Source organism: Perca flavescens, chromosome 14 (genome assembly GCF_004354835.1).
Source record: "Perca flavescens isolate YP-PL-M2 chromosome 14, PFLA_1.0, whole genome shotgun sequence".
Lineage (NCBI taxonomy): Eukaryota > Metazoa > Chordata > Actinopteri > Perciformes > Percidae > Perca > Perca flavescens.
Genome location: NC_041344.1, coordinates 21016877 through 21030758, shown reverse-complemented (window position 1 = coordinate 21030758; position 13882 = coordinate 21016877). Strand labels below are relative to the sequence as shown.

The 13882-nt window shown below is 39.2% G+C and overlaps 1 protein-coding gene across 12 annotated transcripts in view; it reads right to left on the bottom strand.

Annotated features, from left to right (window-relative positions):
- Nucleotides 1–13882, bottom strand: part of dync1i1a (dynein cytoplasmic 1 intermediate chain 1a) — a 61924-nt gene that overhangs the window by 7974 nt on the left and 40068 nt on the right. For all 12 annotated transcript variants that reach the window (XM_028596988.1, XM_028596987.1, XM_028596989.1 and 9 more), the window contains 4 exons: nt 7418–7564; nt 5657–5770; nt 5351–5484; nt 4778–4922 (listed from right to left, as the gene is read on the bottom strand). In XM_028596988.1, the coding sequence (XP_028452789.1) occupies nt 4778–4922; nt 5351–5484; nt 5657–5770; nt 7418–7564 (540 nt within the window). The remainder of the gene's footprint in view (nt 1–4777; nt 4923–5350; nt 5485–5656; nt 5771–7417; nt 7565–13882) is intronic.

Sequence of the window (13882 nt, the reverse complement as noted above, 5' to 3'; positions counted from 1 at the left end):
CACCTTGATGCTGTATTCACTGTCATCAAACTGGTCTTATAACTTTTATGACATCTTAATGACAAGTCCAAATGGTTTCACTTGACTTGAGAGCAAGGAAAAATATTCATGACATAATTATAATGGTCTCATGACAGCCAATGTTAGAAACCAAATATTTATGACAGGTTATATCGTCTTGCACAACGTTAAGTTGTCATAACACAAACATCTCACACAATGATAACTTTGCATTCAAAGTGTCATCATTTACCGAATGACACTTGATGACAACAGTCATAAACATTCCTAAAGACTCCTTCATGTTCATGACCGGTGTCATGTCATGGTTATGATATAGTGTCAGGTCAGTCATATGCACACCCCTTCAAATAAAGTGTTTAAATGAAGTTTTAACCTTAAAATATATATATATATATATATATATATATAAATAAATATAAAAGTGTGTGTGTGTGCGTGCGCGCCCATCTCTCAGAGGGACTGTTAGGAATCCAGAGGCTCACAAACTGCATTCCTGACAGGTGGAGTGGGAGGGGTGGAAGAGAGGAGACAGGTTGGCTGGAAGAGCAAATGAAGGAATGTAGTCAGTCTCTCTCTCTCTCTCTCCCTCTCTCTCTCATTCCTTCTCTTTCTCTCCATCACATTTACTCTCTCACTCCACAGTTGTTCTGAAAGGCAGTGAAACCTGCAGACAGATAGCAGTGCACACTCACACAAACAAACAGAGCCTAGCCAATTTCAAGCCTCGATTGAACCTGTTTTCCAGCCGGCGGGGTGACAGCAGAGGTCATTTTTCTCCATCACACAGTTTCAGCATTCGATCAGCTGAGCGATTCCTGTTTATGTTCTCTCTCTTATCCTCTCCTTGTTTTAGTCTGTGTCCCACACTATTTTACTCATCCTCTCACTCTTGTATTTCACATTACCAAAGTGATTTAAAATGTTATTTTATGGGCGCCCGGATTGCTCAGTTGGTACAGCGGGCGCCCATATATATAGAGGTTTAATCCTTGACACAGCGAGCCCAGGTTCGACTCCGACCTGCAGACCTTTGCTGCATGTCATTCCCCCTCTCTCTCCCCTTTCATATCTTCAGCTGTCCTGTAAAAATAAAGGCCGAAAATGCCCAAAAAAATAATCTTAACATTTTTATTTTTATTTAATTTTGATAATCTGCCTTGCTGAATAATGCCTCTCAATGCAATTTCTAGCTATCTTTCTTAAATATATCCTTTCGGGCATACACTTCAAGTAATGAATCACATTAGAGATGAGGTGAATAAAGTCCTATTATTCAAAATCTAAACTACTATTTTACGCTAGGTTGTCCATAATCTACCTATCTTAAATAAGGTGATTTGGGTAAATAATCTGCAGCAACAAGTCTTAAAACTAATCTCAAAATTAAACTTAATCCTTGTGGCGCCGCCACTGCGTTGTCATTATCTTTTCTGTGCCGAGAAGCTGTTTGAACTGGAAAACCATTACTGAAACACTGACAGTTAACATCACAGTGTTATGCCAAGTTTAGAAAATAAATGTATGCAAGTCAAGCATTTAATGCTTTATATATTGATGCTAAAATCAGCCGGACCGTGTCTTCTATCACTGATATCCATTTAAATACAATAAGTACATGTTCAGTCTTACAATCACTAACACTTGCAGGTGCTGGCTCAAAATTCTAAATGTCACAGAGCCTGTGAGTCTTAAAGAAAACCTCTAATCACTTGGACTTTCAGAGGGATCCAAACCATCTAATCGCTGCAGCAGAGTTGTATAATTTCCTTGCTTCCATCCTGGCTGCATCACAAACATCACACTAGCTTAATAGCTTCACACAGGAATTAATGACCACACACTAGAGATTTTGTCCTCAAATTAAATTTCTTTTCACAAATGCTGCTTAAAAATACGACAAAATCCTGAACTGAAGATCAAGACTATGGTTTCATTTTCATCACGCAGACCCTCATTAACAATCATCTGAGCTGACTGTGATGTAGCCCTTTGATAAACTTCTTAAGAGAGCAAAAGTGGAACGATTATGCTTTATCCAATCACTTAATAGATGCTGGTTTTGGGGTCAAGAGAGCAAGACGGTTCAAGTTATGCACAATCATAAACCCACTGCCAGCTGTCGCGACGTCTTCACACTCTGGCCGACTCCGAATGTTTTCACTAACCACAATATTTATACCGCCGAGTGTAAAAACATCAGCAGACTTCTGTGCAACGGCCTTTCTGAACTGTGAGGGCAAACGTGAACGCAGAGAGAATTCACTGTGTGTGTGTGTGTGTTACAACAGTTGGGTTGAAGGCAAACCTCGGGGGATTTTAGGTAAGCAAAGGCAGCTTGCTTAAGGTGCATGTGAGGCATGTGTGGTGTGTCTATATTTGCACACACACACACACACACACACACACACACACACACACACACACACACACATGCAGGTATTCGTCCTGCCCACACACAAATACGGGTTATGTGGGATAAGAGACAGACGCACATTCCTGCGGTACCCCTCAAAGGAAAGGGAATTCCCAAATCCTGAAAAATAACACACTCTTCTGATGAAAATCCGCAGAAATGTTTTAATATGTGTCACGGGACCCTTCGCACAAGACTTATGGACTAGCTGCATGCAAACATGAGCAAAAATTCATCAGAGTGCTTTACTGCCTGTCACAGCCAAGTATGAAAGCTGTAACTGGATCATGCATAAAGCCGAAGGTATTATGCAATATGCATTATGTATTTTCCTCATATTGAATAGGTCTCTCTTTGATTTTTGGCAGTGTTTGCTGTTTGACGCCCTCATGTTGATCCCTCTGTCCTTCAACATTAGCATCACCTCCACTATTAATCATGAATAACTTTTGTCTTGCTATCCCATTACCTTTTACCCTTTCCACCCAAGACATACTTCATTCCTAACTTCATACCTTCCTCAATATCCAACTTTCTTCTTTGTTCTCACTGATTCTTCCTCATTTCTACTCAATTTATTTACATGAATTTAACAATGAAATATCAAAACTTATAATCCAGAATTTCTTCTCTTGTGCAGTATCTCCTGATGTGTAATGTGTATCTCCTGATGTGTAATGTGTATGTCCTGATGTGTAATGTGTATCTCCTGATGTGTAATGTGTAAATGTACCTGATGCCCTCCTCTGCGTCTCACCACCACCACTACCACAAAAGTGTGTTTGAATGTATTAGCAACGTTTTGTATTCTCCAACACTCACTTTGACAGAAACAGTGACAGTTTGCTTTTTACTGCCACTGAACTGCTGCCAAATCATTGTACGTTTGCCCCCTATGGACATAATGTGCAAAAATAGATATCCCAATAGTTGTGTGTATCAGTTTTGGTCAGTTTTGAATGCTCTATGTGTACTAAATTGATTAGATGAATGATGATGAAAAATTAAAAGAACCGTCTGTGTGCCCTCTTGATGGTCGTTTGCTTGCTTTCCTCACTACTGTTTTTCTTCTTGTGCATTAATTCGCTTAAAAATACCCTATTATGCTTTTTTGGGGGATTTTTCCCATCTTTTAGTGTGTTATATAGTTTTTTGAGTATGTAATAGATGTATAAAAGAACAAAAAACACATTTCACTCCAAAAGCTTTCTCTTCCACAGACAGCACTTTACTCAACTGCCTGAAAACGGCTCGCCCCCATTCCTGTTTGAAATTCTTCAATTAATGATGTGATTGATTGAGAAAGCCAGCCCAGTTTTTCCAATGTGCTGCCCATTGGTGCTGCCTGAGCAAGCACAGCCCGCCCAGTGGCTTGCTTGAATTTGGTTGACCAATCACAACAGAGTGGGCCAGCTGACCAATCAGAGCAGACTGGGCTTTTCAGGAAGAGCTTAGTCAGACTGTTTCAGGTGGAGGCACAATGGGCAGTATGAGAAACATAATGTGTTTTTTGAACATCAAAGCCTGTAAACTTACCCCAAGAGTACAAATATGACACTGAAAAGAAGTATAATAGGGGCTCTTTAAGCTGAATGGCCAATCAGACGGCTTCCTCTCAACGACGTCTCTGACACAGATTCAACATGTTGAATAGGCCGAAAAAAAGCAGACAAAGGGTCGACGAGTAGCAACGGTGCGTGATACACTGCAAAAATAACAGACGCTCAGCGGCCGCCAATCTTCTTGGTGTGTCGGCACCTTACACGAAGAGTCTGTCTGAGTAGTGAGTTAGTGCACAATGTTTAAGATCTGATGAAGAGCAGCCAATATGAGAAACTGATCTGATTTAAGTATTAGGATTCTGAATGAGCTGTGTGCTATTTTTTTGAACAATTAGAATACACGAAATACAAAATACAAATAATGAGGTTGTAAATGTAATACTAGAAGACAGACTAATTGCTTAAAATGAATGCCTATTCACACAACATCATTCTTTGATACATTTTCTACTTTTACTTTGCAGGCTAAATTATCTAAATTAGGATGTTTTGATTTTGATGTTTAAAACTACAGCATTTTATTAGTAGAACTTACTGAAGGCAGCCGGCAGCATCCGCAGTTATGTTACTGGGTGTACAGATACTACACACACACACACACACACACACACACACATTCCAAAAAGTTGCTCACCTATTTACTCAGCTTTAACGCTCACTCACAAATTTCTTACTCTCAACTCTTTCCCTCCCTCTCTCTGCAATTTCTTGAAGTCCACAATCAACCCCCCACACATCCTCTCTTTCTCTTCTCCACACAAAAACATACACACCGTACCTTGGTGCTCCAGAGTTTGACGGTCCAGTCGAAGGAGGATGTGATGAAGAGGTGGGAAAAGTCGACGGTGCCCACTGCGCTGTGGCAGCTGATGCCCGTCACCGGCCCCTGGTGGCCCTCGAACATCTCACAGATACCCGCCTTGCTGCAGAGAGAGGACATAGGCGAGACCTTCATTTAGTGGTCTCAACTTGTTTAAAAACGAAGCAGTGAAGTGGTTTGCATCTTTGTGAAATGAATTAACAGCACAGTAAGAGAGCTTGGATAAAAAGTGAAACAATTAGCTCCTTAGATTGATGGGGAAATCGTCAATTCAATTCTAATATTACTTGTAATTCTTAGAACATTCACCCTGTTTCATTTGTTTCATTGACTTTCTAAATGTATACTTTTTGCTGAATTATTTTAGCGTGATGTTGTAATTCTAGATTATCCAAGCAGATAAATTGGGACTGCGTTAAGACATAAAACACCAGACCAAACATACATAAGTTATCCAGCAAAGATTTGTCTGTGATGTATTGTTCATATATATGTGTGTGTGTGTGTGTGTGTGTGTGTGTGTCCACCAACCTGCCATGTCTGGATGCAGTGTACACAGTGCCCTCCTCGCTCCCGACCACATAGTTGTTAACATCTCCCGTGGGAAAAGCCATGCCTGTCACCGCCACGGGTTTGGATTTATTGTACACCAGTTCCATAGTCTCCTATAGCACACACACACACGCACACACAGAGAGAGAGAGAGAGAGAGCGCGAGAAAGAGAAAAAGAAGAGTTACACATTTAAAGACACAAACAGACACATCAGTTATAGAAAATACATGTGGAATACCAGGTGCACTAACACTAAAACTCTGCATTTGAGTGTGCTGTGTACCTGTGGCTGGGAAAGCATGTCCAGACTCCAGGAGCACATCCTGCCGTCTGTAGACACAGTGATCAGGTTGTTGGCATTCTGGGTGCCGACCACGTTCACACAGTAGACTGGGTGCTACACACACACACACACACACACACACACACACACACACACACACACACACACACACACACACACACACACACACACACACACACACACACACACACACACACACACAGATAAAGACTCACAGCATTACATGAAATGGATGAGGATAATAGAACATATACTGGCAATTGCTTTCAGTGTCTCGCAACTTACCTCACCTGTAATATGATTACAACAATCTCCACTCAAATGCTTGTTATTCCGCTGCATATTGTGATCACAATCATAAATCCATATTAGTCTCATTGATTAGAAGCATCAAATATTTCTGCACATTTGTCATTTTAGACACTAAATATGTGGATCCTTCCTAACTGCACTAGGCTGGCAGGGACGTAACGTATTTCATTAATTTGACATGCTGGGATATTAGTTAAATTTGATTTGAAACATGGTCCTGAAATGATAATGTAATTTTACCCTTAAACACATGACATCATTAGATCATTTGCACAGATGCAGTAGGCTCACATGGCAGTGTGCAGTCGCTCCTTACAACAGGAGTGTGTGAAACCATTATGTCATTACTGGCCAGTAATTGATTTGTGGGCAGCACAAAGAATCCATTCAGCAACCAGCAACACGCTAGCTGACTGGGACTGGGCTCACTGGAGAGGACGAGAGCGACGGCGTCATCGGTGAAGTTTAAACCTACAGAGTGGGTGACGTGTAGCAGTGAGTGTGTGTCTGCATGCCTCCTGCTGCTGTGATTATGAACAGCCCCGGGTCTGAAGATAATGCCAGTGTATTGGTCAGTAATTTGTTGAGTCAGGGTCAGTGAGTTCACTGGCGCAATCGAAATTCAGCTGTCCTAGTTCTGTCTAAAATTTGACTGCTCCAGTCAGGAGTGTGTGTGTGTGTGTGTGTGTGTGTGTGTGTGTGTGTGTGTGTGTGTGTGTGTGTGTGTGTTTCCTGAAAATAATCAGTCTCAAAGATGCAGCTTTATCTTGTAAAAAATGTAATGCTGCAGTAATGTGATCATTTAATTTCTATACATCAGAATGTTTACACGACAAATTCAAAACTCTTGAACTCTCCTCTGGGATGTTCCTACTGACTGAATTCATTGTTTTATGTAACTAATTAAAACACAACAGGGAGCTTGTTTTCTTTTAGGTCAGAGCGTATTTCACCAGGGCTGCAATTAACAATTATTTTCATTATTCACTATCATCATTATTTTCTTCATCATAATTTCCCAGAGCCCATGGTGACACCTTAAAATATCATATTTTGTTCGACCAACATTCCAAAATCAACATAATCAACAAAATCCAAAGATAATCAACTTATAAGCTAGAACTATCATATAATTGTGATTTTAGCTTGATAAATGAGTTAATTGTTTGACTGAAGATCAAAAGTGATTATTTTCTCTCGATCAACAGCTCATGAAATCATTTCAATGATAAAACAAACACACAGCTTGAAAAAAAATGAAGAAAGAGCTTGAAAACTAAGCTACACATGTGATCCTTTTCTTTAAATTCTTTTTGTAGGTTTTGTTTTTTTGTAAATGTGTCAGCTCAACCAATGTTTTTTTTTTTTTTTTTTTTTTTTTTTAGTCACAGTAGGGTACCAGCTCACAGTTTTTTCTGTATGTCTTACAGTGTGTGCAGCAGCAGACAGAGGAGTCCTCTGGACGGGGGTCCGACGGTGACTGCGGTTGTCCCACAGGACGATCTGTCCCGAGTAAGTCCCCCCCACCACCAGGTTGGGATGAAACCTGGCAAAGCCCACAGATACTACTGGAGACTGAGGAAAGAGAAGGGGAGAGGATGAGATAGCAGAATCACTGCATATTATTCTGATGTGAGGATACAGTATGTAATGGGAACATTTCTGAAATGGCATGAACTGACAGGAAAAGGAACATGGTGAGAAAAGAAATGGTTTGGTCCGATGAAAAGTGTAGATAAAACAGCGGACAGTGAGAAAAGAGCAAAAACAAAGAAAGATATGAAGCGAAAACGGTAATGCTAGACGGAGCATGAGTGAGAACGAGTGATCAAGGCGTCGTGATGGGTGGCAGACATCGGGGGATAGACAAGAGAGATGATGAGTTTGGCTACGGTGAGGGTCCGCTGAGGAGAGGAGAGAGGGGTGACGCTGGGGACCAGACAAAGAGCGGAATTGTAGTCCTCTTTCCCCCAGCCGTTTCACATTACAGCATCAAAACCCCAGCAGGCACTGGAGCGCTCACTGTAGCCTCCATCATGACAAGCGCACCCTTGAACTCCCTCCCTCCCCAGTACCGTGTTTATTGAGTCTTGGTTCCTCTTCAGTGCTCATCCCATATGGGCTTCTGCGTACAAGCTAGCCTTCCCTGACCCAGAGCCACTGAAGCATCTGTGCTGTGGAGTTATGAGAAAATGTTGCAGCATCGTATCGCTACAGGAGGCTAAGTGGTTTTATGCATTGACAAATTCTTTCCCCCATCCACCCATCTAGTAAAGCAGCATAATCATGTTGAGAGGAACAATAATTCACAGTTTAAACAGGGCCAAGAGAGCATTAAACAAGAAGCTCACAGACATGCATCAGAATTAAAAACAGTGAAACTATAAAAACATGCAGGGTGAATTTCGCAAAAGCATTGTTGCCCAACACAGTCGTAGATTTTGTTGGAAGAACCGCCGTTGACAGTTTTAGAGTTCCAGAAAACAGTACGTCAGACGTTTTGTTGTTGGAACAACAGCTCTGAGACGGTGTTGGCAATGATACTACTACTTTGAATTAGTGGATTAGACAGTAAGACTATGATGAATATACATTTTAGAAATAAAAGGAAATCCCAAATTCATACTTGATTAACTTTATGAACACTACTAACAGTCATACTAAGAAACAATTATGGCTTACTTGAGTTACCTTCATAGGAATGGCCCCTTTAAAAACACACTGACATTGACCAATTTATATGGCATATTGGTTAACAAGCAGTATATTAATAAACTGCTGAGGCTGCAGGATGTCAATAGTCTAACTGAGACTGTTTATTTTAATATCAGTTTATACATCGTTAGACACAAGGCACTAATGTGCCAATATGCAATGTGGTCATGGCAGTGTTGGGTAGCAGCTGTACTAGATAGGTAAGAAATCTAACAATGGGAGTTCATGTTTAGGAAAAGCATAACATTTGTCTTATTTGTTTTATTTTTATTTTTTTATTTTTCTCCCTCGCTCTCGCCCACTCTCTCTCTCAGTCCAGGCCACCACACCATGTGCGAAGCAGCCAACTCCAAACCCCAGTACGTTTTGAGAGGAGACTGGAAAACAAACCAGAGGGAGAGAAACTGACACTGAACACTCTTTCTCTCCCTTTTTTGTTTCTTCTGAGGAGGCTCGGGACTCGCTTCAGATGTCGAGGCTCAAATTAAACTGAACTTTGGTGGTAAAAATAAAGTCGCTCGTCAGGCGGCAAGGAGGCAGTCTACGAAAAGTTTATTTACACGGTCAGATAAAAAGGGATCAGGAATTTAGGTTTATTAGCAAATATTAACACACAGGATTTGATGGACATAAGCTATTATTATTCACATTACAAATTGAGTTAGTTGCTTTGCCAGATTTATTCTACATGTAATATAAGCAGTAAAAGCACCAATAACTGCATAAGGTAATGTCCAAAGCATATATAACTGTATTCAGAACCTAGAAGGAGTAGACATGCTAAATTGCAATTGTTGTAACCTTTGTTCTAAATGAAGAGAAAAAAAAATCCTAACATACTAACCTACTGTATGTGTATGGGGACAAAAAGTTCAAAAAGTATTGCAAGAAGGTTTTTAACAGTAAAAGTACTTCAGGCCAAATGTCAAGACAACAGCTCTCATACTCAAACACACATGAATGAGTCTGCCTTTAACTTGATCACTTTAAAGAATTTTGGGATGACCTTTACACTCTGTGGTTGTCTGACAGGCTGATGTCTGAGGTCTGCCCCCCCTCCATAAAACTCTATCAGTGGGCTAATGAACCCACGTCCCGCCCTCTGTCATCTCTGTGCAAACACTAAATACTGTGGGTTCATACACACACACACACACACACACACACACACACACACACACACACACACACACACACACACACACACACACACACACACACACACACACACACACACACATATGGTTCCACCACGACAACCATTTATCAGTCTTCAAAAAGTAGGGGAACTCTAAACGATCTCTAGCCTCTGGAAGAGACAGGGAAGCAGAGTGAAGGAAGCATAAACAATATCTAAATAGCTATAAAAGAATAGTTTGACATTTAGGGGAAATACGATTATTTGGCTTTCTTGCAGAGAGTTAGATGAGTAGATTGATACCACTCTGACATGTGTCCATTATATAAAAGACTAGTGGCAACAGCTAAGCATAAAAACGACGGCTCTAAAGCTAGGCTAGTTGTTTCCCCCTGTTTCCTGTTTTTACTGGGGAGTCGGAAATCTCAACTGTAAGGCCCCCTGAAGTCAGATTTCTGACGAGAACCTTATCAACCTGACATTACAATCCAGCATGGCTGCTCCGAGCATCAACAGTAGTGAAAGCTGTATGAAAAACATTAAAGTGTTTATTAGTACTTCTGTCTTACTGGTGTCTCATTAAATCAAGTCGCACACACAGAGCTGTCTATCTTCTATCTGGTTTTCCGACTTGTTGCTGTTGTTGAACACGGTCAACTCAGATGTGACTTAATTACCAGTTCCCACCTCCGAGGTAACTGAACAGCTACAATAACAATAAGCTAAGCTAATTGGCTGAAAAAAATTCACAAAAAGCTATTTCTTTAACTCCTTTACTACTTTTTCCTCCAACATTGCTTACTCTGTTGAAGCACCCTAGTCAAGTCTTTCTGCCTAAAGAGATAGAAACCACAAGACTGCTGTAAAAGTGTCATTTATTATTTTAAATATCTTAGTCTATGTTGTACTCTAAAATTGTTCCAATTTGACAGTATACTACCTCAAATATATTAATACCGTTATCTTTAAACTCACTGCAGAAACCTTCCTCTTTGATCTTTCCAGTAAAGATCAATATGACCTTTTTTTTTATTATTAACACCATCAAAAATGGAAAATAAACACACACATCTACAAGCATATACAAACACAAATAGGAAACATCCCTGCTCTCTTGCAGCAGTTATGACGCTAAATAAACATCTCTACCCCACATGAGTAATGACAAAGAGAAGCCAAATCAAATCAAGAGCCCCCTCTATTTCCTACATATGTTAGTTTAACTCCTAAGCCCTATCAGTGTCCCCATCTTAAGAGGAAAAATCCTGACTAAACTCTGAATCCACTCTTTGACAAACCACATGTTATGCCATCATTCCCCTCATGTACTCTCAGGCTTAGTGAAAGAGCTACTGAAAATTAGCCCGGCTTTGTTCCGATAGTGCACTTTGAGGCGCCTGCCAGCAGCAACTTGGACTTGACATAAGAGCCATTCTCCCTAAATGCTTCTAATCAAATGTCACATCGGCACATATGTTTTGGAGTTCTATGCCTTTTAAATGTACTGTATGTCATTTGGTGCTGAAATTAGATCAATTTGTCTCGCGCTATAAAGAAGTTTATGATTTAAGCTCAAGGGAAATTGGTTGACACTTTAAAGCAGATTCTCAATTTGAACGTCATGTAGGAAATTAATGACTGAGTTTAGAGCTGAATTATGGAGCGCTTGGTTATGTTTCGGCTAGATTTCTGTAGTCTTTCTGTTTACTTTATATTAATTTATGAGCCATCAATGATTCAAAAACTTTTGGATCTATTTGAGGAAATTTATTTTAGTGTTTAAACATGACTGCATTAAATATTTCATGTGTAAAGCTAATATACTGAATTAAAGTTTATCATTTTGGGAAATACGTTCTTACTGAGAGTTAAAGGAGAAGATCCATATCACTCTCATGTCTGTAATGGAAATTACATGTCCCAAAAAAAAAAAAAAAAAAAAGGAATTGTATAGTACAGTATGTCGAAAAAAGTGATTCAAAAAGTCATAGTGTAGCATGTCAAAAAAATTCATAAAAAAGTCATGGTATAGTATATCAAAAATAGTCAAAGCATAGTATGTAAAAAAAAAAGTGATAAAAAAAGTCATAGTATAGTATGTCGAAAATAGTCATAGTATTGTATGCCGGAAAAAGTGGTGAAAAAGTCATAGTATAGTATAACAAAAAAATTCATAGTATACAATGTTGAAAAAAGTCATAATAAAGTATTTGGAAAAAAGTTATAGTATAGTATGCCAAAACATGTAATTATAAGATATATAAGAAACTAGCTCACCTGGTAGAATGTACGCATGTAGGCCCTATTTGCAAAGGCTCAGTTCTTGCCACAGCGGCCGCCGGCTCAATAACAACCAACTTTGCTGCATTTCATTCCCCCTCTCTCTCCCCTTTCATGTCTGAGCTGTCTTATTAAATAAAGGCCTACACTGCCTAAAAGGACATAGTATATTATGTCGAAAAAAGTCCTAGTATACCATAGTGTGTCAAAAAAAGTAATTAAAAAGACATAGTATAGTATGTCGAAAAAAGGTCATAGTATAGTTTGTCGAAAAAAGTTATACAAAAAGTCATAGTATAGTTTGTCGAAAAAAGTGATAAAAAAGTCATAGTATAGTTTGTCGAAAAAAGTGATAAAAAAAGTCATAGTATAGTGTGTCTATTTAAATTAATTAAATTATTTATTAAAATTGTAATAGGAATAACTTAGAACAATAACTTATTTCACCAGTAAATTGCTGGTAAATGACAAAAACAACCACTAGATGGAAAAAGGGTATTTTGCAATAACTTTGAAAGCACCACAAGGCTGGCGAGGCGAGTTTCAAGTGAACGCACCATCTGTGTTGTTTTTCCTACAACGGCAGCTGTAGACTGTTATGTCTCGGTCTCGGTGTTGGAATCCTCTACAGTGAAATACAGTCACACCATTTAATGTTAGCTGTCACCACTTTAACCGTGTTTAATCCAGCTGCTAGCTAATAGTAGGCTAAAGTTACCTGCTGCCAAGTGTATTATGTTAATCCTTGTGTTGACTTCGGGGCACATTGACCCGTTTTCAATTTTTGTTTTATATCAGAAAATATGGGACGTAGAAATAAGCGCTGAAAATGTGTAGATGAAAAATTTAACAATTTATAACGTTGGAAAAAGCAAAAACAAACTGTGAAAAAAAGGCGTCAAAAATGTTTAGGTTCAAGGTTGACAGGAAGACAACACAAGGGTCAACGATCGTCACATGCAGCGATGCTTCTGTTGCCTCTAACGTCATAGTATAGTATGTCAAAAAAGTCATAAGAAAGTCATAGTATATATAGTATGTCAAAAATGTGATGAAAAGTAATAGTATAGTATGTTGAAAAAGTCATAAGAAAGTCATAGTATATATAGTATGTCAAAAAAGTGATGAAAATTAGTATAGTATGTTGAAAAAAGTCATAAAAAAGTCATAGTATAGTATGTCAAAAAGAGTCATAATATAGTAATGTTGATAAAAGTCATGAAAAGTAATAGCTTAGTATCGTAAAAAAGTCATAGTATAGCATGTCGAAAAAAGTGATAAAAAGTTATAGTATAGTATGTCGAAAAGAGTCATAATATAGTAATGACGATAAAAGTCATGAAAAGTAATAGCTTAGTATCGTAAAAAAGTCATAGTATAGCATGTCGAAAAAAGTGATAAAAAGTTATAGTATAGTATGTCGACTCATAGTATAGTATAGTATAGTATAGTGTGTGACCAAGGGTCACAATCTGTCCTGCCTACTTAACAATAATTACTTATTAATAGTTTGTATTGATCCCCAGTGGGGAATTTCAGCAGTCTGTTGTTGGAACAAAATACACACAGGCCTAAAATATCCACACACATGCTCCGGGTGAAGAGAGGGGCGGAGCTGTCAACTGATCACCCCTGACCCAACTCACTGGTGGTGAGTTGGGTCAGGGGGTGGGGGAAGATTCTGGACAGACCTGGTAAGCCCAAACGGGTAGTGCGGGTAAATTGGGAACGCCCCTGTCCGACAGACTTTCAACTCACAC